Here is a 9,646-nt window from a genome sequence, read left to right on the forward strand (position 1 = left end):
GTATGTCTCTCTGGACAGTAGAAAACAAAAAACTTTTGACTTTTCTAGGCAGCCAAACAAATGGCAACTTACTGTTTTAGGATCTAACTTCCTAATGTTTGGGTTAAATACTTTAGCCTCAGCAGGGCTCCCCCACACACTTAAGTGTTTAGTGAGGGTACTCTTCCTGTCCACAACTCATACGGTGTTTTGGGCACCGACTTACTTTGTACTCTATTGAGAATATAAATGTCAGTTTTTAACGCCTCCATTCATAGGCTCAACTGTAAGGTGGAGTAACTTATCATACTACCCACCATATCCATCAGGGTACGATTGATTCTTTTAGCTACTCTATTCTGCTGAGGTTTGCCCGGTGTAGAATACTAGGCTACTATGCCATTCTTTTAGGGTATGCCCGTAGTACTCCTCCACGGTTAGATCTGACTATCTTAATCTTTAATATCTTAAATTTATCTAATGCTTCTGTTCTTTCTTTGATTGGATAAATGTAGACATAACGGGAGTAATCATCTATGAATGTTATGAACGAATTATTACCATCCACACTCTTTACAGGAAACTGACCACAGATGTCTGTGTGAATAATCTATATGTGCTTCGTTTGGCATCTTTCTTAACTTTCTTTACATACTTTTGTTTTATGCATTCTCTGCATTGTTCTAAATCTGAGAACTCTAATGGAGGAAGAATATTATTCTTAACTAGTCTTTTATTCCCCCCTCAAAATATAGCCTAAATGATAGTGCCATAATTTCGACGACGCATCGTGAGCTCTCTTATACCACAATTTCCAGATTAACTTTATGTCACCTACTGCTTTATCAGTTGGGTAGCATATGTGTTTTGAAGAGCCAGTGAATTGACTCTTTATTCTATCGAGGTACTCGGTGACCGTGTCACACTCTAGGATTGAGCCCACAATTACAGGCTCAATCGTGTTCTTTATCACAGCCAAAAATTTCTTGTTGGCAGTAACCCTCTTCCTATGCTCAAAGTCATAGGACATCTTTTGGGATTCAAAATCCCTCTCTTTAGTTGCCCAAACGGCTTCATCCTCGTTTGTCTCCCTCACCGGTGCCACGGGCTCTGTGGAACATGGTGAGGTGACTACCCAGTCCACCTTAGACAAGATGAAAACCAGGTCAAACATTTTCTTAACATAAAAATAACACCATTTGCATGTCTTGATTCCAACGTTGGTCAAAATCAAAACATACAATTGTTCGTATACACTAATTCTATATCACCGTTGGGCAAAAATAGAATTAATGCATAAATCATTAACTTTTACAACTGTTCTTATACACTGATTTTACATCACCGTTGGGCAGAAGTAAAATTAATGCATAAATCATTAAAATTATGATATTGTTATTAACAACGTTGGTCAGAAAATAACAACATCATAATCATGTCAAATCTCTTTTTTTCCAATTAAATACCACATTGGTTCAAAATAACTAGACAATAAACAATTTCTTTAGCAGTGGAAAACGTATACTCAATTTCTTCAATTTTATCCACAGGGAAAAATTACTTTTTCTATTTTATTTAAGCCATTAATCAATTTCCAGGAAATAAAACCTTTACTGGAAAATGAAAAACGAAAAATGACTCAAATGCTCACTATTCTTTCGGCCCGGCCGTCAAAACAGCCCAGCCCATCTGCCTTGCACGACGCCCGGCCACACCCAGGCCGCAACCTGGGCCTGGGCCGGCAAAGCTGCTCAGCCGCGTGCACCCGCCTAGGCCGTAACGTTGGCCCGCGCATCTAGCGCCGTTGGAGCCGATCGGACGGCTACGCGGCGTCTTCGGGCGAACAAAAACCGTGGTCGCGGCCTCCGACCGGAAACCCTAGGCCATTCGCACTCTCTGCTTCTCTCTCTTCTTCGCCGCTCTCTCCTCTCTCTACCTCAGCGCAACCAGCAGCGCCCGAGTGAGATGAGCGGCAAAATGGTGGACGCAGCGAGCGAGCGACAGCCATGGCGCCGTCGCCGACCCCTCGCCGGCGCGCGTGCTCCCCAATGGGTGAGCACGCCGCCGTCGAGCGGCCTTGGCTGCAGTGCCCCCTTGGCCGAGCCTAGCAGAAACATCTCCCCCACCCCGGCTCGGCCCTCTTCTCCCGCGTCGGCGAAGGGTTCGCCCGGTGCATGGCGAGGTCTCTTTCCATTCTCTTCCTTTTCTTCTTCCCCTTCGGATTTGAGTTATTCTTCTCTTTTCCGAACTGGTGTGGGAAATTAGGGTTTGGATCTTCTTTTGATCGATTCTTTTCTATTTATACCGAATCTTTGTCTTCCCCTTCTTCATGCGAGTTAGGGTTAGGGTTCGGTTGAACCCTATTCGTGTTTTCTTTTGGTTTGATTCGAGATCTGTGAGATTATCCCCTTCCCCTCTTCCCCTTCTTTTCTTTTGAATCTGCTTCTTTCTACGGATTCAACCGATTGGGGTACTAGGGTTAGGGTTTTGGGATTTGCACTTTTCTTTTGATTTCTTTTCTTTTTGGAGTTCATCCGAATCGCTTCCCTTCCCCTTCTTCATGCAAGTTAGGGTTAGGGTTCGGTTGAACCTTTTCTTTTGATTTCTTTTCACGGTTTTGATTCCGATTGGGATGAGGATAGGTTAGTTCATCCGAATCGGGTTCACTGTTGTTCTTCCCCTTCACCCAGTTAGGGTTAGGGTTGGGGAACCACTGTTCTTCTTTCCTTTTACTCCTTTCCTCAGATCCAAACTAGATCTGTTATGTTCTTGCCGTGCGCCGGTGAGAACGGCGGTGCGGCCTCTTTTCCCCGCGCGGTGGCGGTGGTGACCGGGGTTCCAGTGACGTCCGCCACCCTCGGTCCCTTTTCTCTTTGCTTTTAACCGGTTAGGGTTAGGGTTACACACTGACAACCTTGCTCTGGTACCATTGTTAGGATCATGGTGTACCTTTCTGTGTAACCGTAGATCCGGGTAAGGCTCCTCGCCTTAGCGTAGTTGGGCCGCAGCAACGTAGACGCCAAGTTCGCCCTGGATGCCGCCTCGCGGACGCCGGTGCTCAGCACGGTGGTGATGAGGCGAGGTGGCGATCCAGTGGACCGGTGGAGACCCTGCAGAGGCAACGGCGGTGTGGTGGGGCATCCCGTCGCTGGCAGCACACTGTAGATCGGATTAGGGTTTCTATCGGTGGGATCATTGCGGCTCAGACCAACCTCGTGATTTGAGCCGTGATCCCCACCTATCTTTATATGTGCTGTGCGACAGGGGCCCACCAACCTATTAGGGTTGGGCGCCCCCGATCAGGGCGCAGAGGCAAGGGCCCAATAGACCATTGGGTCTATTGGTGGAGATCAACTAACAATTTAAGGATAAGCTGCCAAGGTATACATCCAAAGATCCTTCCAAGGTATCCACTTAGATGTTCTTAGTTTCCATTGCTTGTTGCTCTTGGCAGCTTACTAATGTGACTTGTGTGAAATCTGAAATCGCTAGAAATTCTGTCTACCAGTCTGATTTCTCTCATAGCACAACGTATAAACTACTGATCTGTGTGGCCATTTATAGCACAAGGATTTGCCATCTAGAGGGCAATGACATCCACAAGACAAATGATCCTCACATCAGGGCATGAGCGATCTGGCTTCCTATTCGCGCCGTGCTGCCCCGGAAGGTAAATCTTGCATCTACATTTTGATGTTAACAAGTGGACTTCTTGATGGATATTTTCAATAAAGACAATACATAAATGGGAAATATAAGCATCTCGATTCTTTTAGAATCAGCTACTGTGTTTGTGCATGGGCAAAAAAGTGAACTGAAACTTCTTCTGAGCTCTTGGAATGGAGCATCACACCATGGTCAATAATACTATTATATCTAATATCCAAATTCACTTCGAAGGTGACTGGAGTGAGGGAGAGTCCCTGGAGGCGCTATGCCAACCTTTCTTGTACCCTTTTTTTATATTATTGTTCTGAGAAATTGTATCAATGGGAATTTAACTTCTTTCATATTTAATGTAGACTGCAGCCAATTTTGTTGGCGAATTTAACCAAGTGAATAGAAATGTTTTAGTCTGCTGGTTCATCAGGTTTCATGTAGACTGACTTTATGTTTCAGGTTCTCTGTTATCAGTCACAAGATTGGCTTAGTGGTCTCAGATGCCCTAGTGAGATTGATCGACATAGCTGAGCACGACCTGATTGAAGGCACAAGGCACTTTGGTATGCTTCCTCTGTTTCGCCTTATGGTTAAATTTTGTCTTTTCCTGTTCTTATCACAACCATGAATCTGAAAACACAATTATCTAGGTTTAAGCATTCTTTTTTTCCCTTCTTACTGACCATGGATCCTCTATTTCTTTTTCTTTATGTTTTTATCCATACCACCGTTGCTTCTCTGATGCATCAGTGATCGATCCATTTTTAATTATCTATGATTATTGTCAATGTATAATTATCTCTAATTACTGGTTTTGGGGGCAACTATTAAACTTCCGAGGGAGCGGTACAGAGCACTTGCGGGAGTATCGTGCGGCTTTGTAATTTCAAGCTCTCCGACTCCGACCTTAATACAAATGATGCGCTAACCTTTCGCATATTTGAGAAAAAAAAAGGGGCAATTATTGGTTGATGCAGTGGTGTGCAGTCTGATCTGGTGAATATTTCCATGCAGCTTGGCATGTGTGCGACCACCACACACAAACATCGGAGTACCTGCAAGAGGAGGTCAGGAGCTGCGCATGGAGTAGCAACGGAGGGCAACTAACCGGCAAAACAAAGGATACCCTTGTTTATAAGACTAAAGGATTGATTGATTGTTAGAGCATGATGGATGGACTATTTTTGAAAAAAAAAATCAAAAGTGGTTAACTCTGATAGATGGAATGTAATCTTGAAGCCTTTTATTGTTTTTTATTGAAAATTAGCTATTTAACATTGGACTTCGTGTATCAATGCTTTGACATTTCTTTCATGTCGACTACATAAATGTTTGTAGCAAATGGTACATGCTTTGGCATGAACTAGGTATTGATCTGTGTGTTGCTATGGTCACAAAAATTTTGTAAGAAACGATATAATTAAGAACATTTGATAAACAGATTATAATGAATACAACCTGTTTTTTCGAAATCAGCAGAGATCAGTGCCTTGGATCATCAGCGATATTTTTGAGGAAGCAGAGCAATGGATCATAGCCGGGTACAGATCCTTGTTGGCGCTCCGGCATTGTTGATCCTGACTGTAGCAAATGTTTCATGTAGTTGGAAACTAATGTAGATATTTTTGGTCTTGTGCAAGCCTGGCTTGCTACTTGGACTTTCTGGTTATTTATTCTCCCTAATTTTCATTTTAATTCGTCATGCAACAAACAAATGTTTTAGTTATGTTATTTCATCCAAAATTTACAAGCCCGTAGCAACGCACGGGCCAATACCTAGTGCCAAAATAAGTATCTTACCATGGACAACTAAACCTGCCTATATCCAAAGTGAACAGGAACGGGCTCAATGTTTGGGAAACTAAATGTAAAATATGAATGTCTCTTTGGTGGCTGCCACGACTATGAGATTTAAAGGCTCTAAAAAGAACACACGCACTCTGACCTGCAGAAAGAAGCAACGCTAGCATATGGCAATCTCTCATCTTGCAGTATTGAGACAATAAAATACTAAAATTATGTTATGTTACTCGACAATAGTAGTAATACAAGCAATCAGAGTCACAAATATTCATAACTGAAATCAGTAAGGTGATTCATTAATCATTACTGATTGCCAAAATATTACTCGGCACCAGCAGTATAGAGGAACTACTCAGCAACAACAGTATTCAAGCTGTCAAAGTCATAACTGCACCTGTTTCACCCTTCTCACATCCGTTCTACACCATAACTATACAGAGGAACTACTAATTTCTCAAACTAAAAAGATCACGTAACAGTTATTCATGGTGCTTAAAATTGTAGAGAGGCTATACACGGTTCAAGCTATAAACGTAGAGAAATCGTAGTCACCATAATACTATGTACCCTCAAGCAGGGAGCTAGTAAGCCGCATACCCCTGGGTCCTCAAGCAGAGAACCAGGAAACCTCACCCTCCTTCAGGCAAAACTGACATAATGATTGGTTAGGACTAGCCGCTAAGAAAGCAGCAGACAAGAGGAAACCATGACAGAGCAGAGCTTTCTCAGCTCATCGCATGGACATCAGGGTGTGCCTCTGGATGATCCTCTTGGAAGGCTGAGCGGCCTTCGGAGTTTTCTTCAGGTTACGCCTCACCATCTTCTCGATCTGCTCTATCGAGCTGGACAGCTTCTTCTCCATGAGATCTGCAAGAGCTGGATCATTTGGTTTGGATGGAGTGGCCTGCAAGGAGCAGTCAGATGGAGTGGCCTGCAAGGAGCTGGACAGCTTCTTCTCCATGAGATCTGCAAGAGCTGGATCATCCAAAGAAGTTGCAGGGCTTGCAACAGCTTGACCTCCCTCAGTTGTTGGCACCTGTGCTGGAGTTATTGGATCCACAGATTGGGAAGAATCTTCTGTCCACAGGATCTGCTGCTGAGCTGCAGCATTCTGCAGACGATTTCTCCTCTCAATTGCCTGCAAGTTGCAGTTATACATCAGTAGATTTCGAGGGGAACACTATGCACGTCTAACATCTAACAGAATTGCCTGCAAGTTGCAGTTATACATCAGTATATAACTTCTGGTAATAAATTAAAAGTAATAGGCAAGTAAGCACATATGGGGTCAGTGGTCAGCCTAGAAAGTAACGAACACAGATTTTCTGAACATAAAGCTAAATTTGCCTTAAATCTAATCACTGCCAATATTGAAAGCAATATTGCCTCTTAAAAGGGAACTAACATCCATACTCCAGAGGATACTTTAAAAGCATTTCAGTTGAACACTATTATATCAGCTATCAGTAGTTTCAACAGTTCCAATATCAACAAATACAACTCGCATAGTCCGTAACGGTGTATATAAACAACAGCATAAAGATGCTTCCATAACATAAGTTATGAAGATGATAAAACCAGTAAAAATTCACCAGATGAAATTCTTGCAAATATCCTGTGTGTGTGTGTGTATATATATATATATATTTACGACTGCAAATATCCTGAATAGACTGGTCATATAAAGCTTAAAACTGAAGATGAAGTCAAAATCTATACTATGAATCTTTATAGGAATCTCAGTTTTAATAGGCCACGTTAAAATGAATGGACATTTCAGAACAACCAAGAAGACAGGCCGTTGCAAATAAGATCCTCAGCAGCTGAAATGGCAAATTGTCAATTAATTTCTAAACATGATCCTGTATTCAGAGAAATTTCTACACCATCAACAGCCTGAAGTGTGCAACTTTTTAGTTGCAGTGCATAGTTTCTACAACCAAACAAGTACAGTAATTTAGTAATAACGCAAAGGAACATCTATTATGATCCGTTAAATATTCAAACTCTATAACAAGGGGAATGGGATAACATTAAGTCAAAGGGAGAATAATAAATTTAGATTTAACTAACTGAATCTTTCTGTAAATTTAAGCACATCTAAATTGTCAGGCACTTAAACTGAATATAGCTAGATGCAAGTAAGACAGAATAAAAGAGTGTTAGCAATGCGTTGTAAGAGTATTATTGCTATGTTATATGGAATTATAAGAATCTTTTGCTATGACTTGCTGCACCAATGATAAAATCCACCTGTATATATTTCTCATTCTATGTCATCAAGGCAGCTAACATAATTGGCATATCCTATTGTATTATAGAATAATAATGTACAAGGCTTAACATTTTGAACACCAATTACCAAATCTACTCCATAGCCTATTTTGTTGATCACTAACCAGGCATTCTGAATACAATGACTGAGAACTCAAACATTGCAACACTGTAGCATATTATAAACTATAGAGTACAGTTCATACACCAAATACAACAACATGGAATTAGACATTATCAGAAATGGTGATGGTGTGCACGGAATTCAGAGAAGAACACATAAAACAGCAAGGAAATAGTCCACCACCTTGACGATTGATTTGATATCACGGAGTGGGGTCCTTGGGTACCAGTCAGGCAAGGGGCTCCTCCTCTTTGGTGCAACCCACACAGCTCCCACTGGTGGCACATTCTCCTTGTTGCTTGACGGTGACAGGGCCTGTCGAGCCCGCGGCTTGACAGCACCTTTCACCAGCACAGCTCCTGGCGATTCTACTCTCCTGATAAAGAACCCACCACCAGAGATGTCGGCGAGAGCCGGCCTGCTGGCAGTCCTCACTTCATGCATCTTGTAGTTCTGGAAGAAGTGTATATAACCACATTAGTGATGCAAGAGGCCAAAGAATGCATAATCAGATAAACAAATGAACCCTGAAATCACAGAATTTCTTACAGTTGTTCTGGTCTCTGCTCTTTCGTATTCCTGGTGCCCTGAGTCCTGTTGCTCTTCTCCTGGATCTACAAAAGAATTTGCAAGAAATTTTCGGATGAAGCTAACAAGCAGAATTCAGGAGGACGCATGAAGAACTAATGCACCAAAAATCTCCTCACCTTTCTATTTGTTCCCGGCCTGGCTTCTGCTCTTTCACTACGACTCTAAGATGCCTACCTGCAAGAAAGAAGAAACGCAGAGAAGACCAATGTATAAGCATCAATAGCACGAAGAAATTCCCTCAAGAAACAAGGTAATCATTTTAATCCGCGACGGTTCTACTCATAATCCCACCTCAATCCTCTACCACCAAGGGATTACACATAAAGAAGCCGCGAGACATGTCTGAAGAAAGCAATTTGGGAGCGAACCAACGGAATCAGCCCAAGAACCAACCAAATTCCCCAACCGTTTCGCGATTCTCACCTCGGATAGATTCCCACAGCTCCGTACCCCGCACGGCAATCCTTACCCTTCTTCAGATCTGCAAGAACAAGACCAGAGGAAAAACTCATCACCAAACCGCTCGGGAAACTGCAACCAAACAACCACTTCCAAATCCTCCAAACCGAAAAAAAAAACTCACGATTTGCTCGGCTCCTGCCCAGTCCGCTTCGATCCTATCCCCGCAACGACTATCCCTACGATACAACCCCGATTCGGGTGGAATTTCTGGGTAGATTTCCTAGGGTTCGTGCCTGGTGCTACTACTGCTGTGTTTTGGTTGGGGTTTGGCCGTTGGTGGAGGGCGGCGCAGGCGGGGCTTTTAACGGGTTCGAAATTCGAAACTGGCGAGGGCCGAAGGACACGATGTGCTGTGGGCCGAGAGCAGCTTCCGGACGTTCATTTGTTCGAATAGGAGTGATGGACGGGCAGGATGGTTCCGGTGTATGAACCTGGTGCATGTAGTGTGATGATTTCGAACTTTTTGACCGTTGACATCGGCTCTGAAACCTTCATTTTGATTAGATTATTGTTATATTATATCTCCTCAGCATGATCAGCGGCAGATACCATTTTCAACATCCGAAATTTAAGCCTCACTTATCTGTTTTAATTCAGTTGAAATTTTCCCGTTGATCATTTTAATTTTAAAATTCAAAATTCACGACCAGGCTCTCTTTTTTTATTAATAAAAACAGTGAAGTCCAAAGGGATTTAGGCCAAGAAGCCCGCTTGTTCGGCTTTTTTTTTCCAGCATGAACAGTGCATTTTTCA

General features: G+C 42.7%; 1 protein-coding gene across 2 annotated transcripts; it reads right to left on the bottom strand.

Annotated features, from left to right (window-relative positions):
- Positions 1 to 5,825: 5,825 nt before the first annotated feature.
- Positions 5,826 to 9,151, bottom strand: LOC136462336 (protein POLYCHOME-like). 2 transcript variants are annotated; one of them, XM_066461441.1, is made up of 6 exons: positions 9,015 to 9,151; positions 8,855 to 8,912; positions 8,548 to 8,601; positions 8,390 to 8,454; positions 8,024 to 8,293; positions 5,826 to 6,580 (listed from the first exon to the last, which is right to left on the bottom strand). In XM_066461441.1, exons 5-6 carry the CDS (start codon positions 8,282 to 8,284, stop codon positions 6,173 to 6,175), a joined length of 669 nt encoding a protein of 222 aa, XP_066317538.1. In that variant the 5' UTR covers positions 8,285 to 8,293; positions 8,390 to 8,454; positions 8,548 to 8,601; positions 8,855 to 8,912; positions 9,015 to 9,151; the 3' UTR covers positions 5,826 to 6,172. The 2 variants fall into 2 exon arrangements, with proteins under 2 accessions (XP_066317538.1, XP_066317537.1); XM_066461440.1 differs by having other exon boundaries at positions 8,548 to 8,605.
- Between the last annotated feature and the right edge of the window lie 495 nt (positions 9,152 to 9,646).

The sequence above is a fragment of the Miscanthus floridulus genome, chromosome 7 (assembly GCF_019320115.1).
Source record: "Miscanthus floridulus cultivar M001 chromosome 7, ASM1932011v1, whole genome shotgun sequence".
Taxonomy (NCBI): Eukaryota; Viridiplantae; Streptophyta; class Magnoliopsida; order Poales; family Poaceae; genus Miscanthus; species Miscanthus floridulus.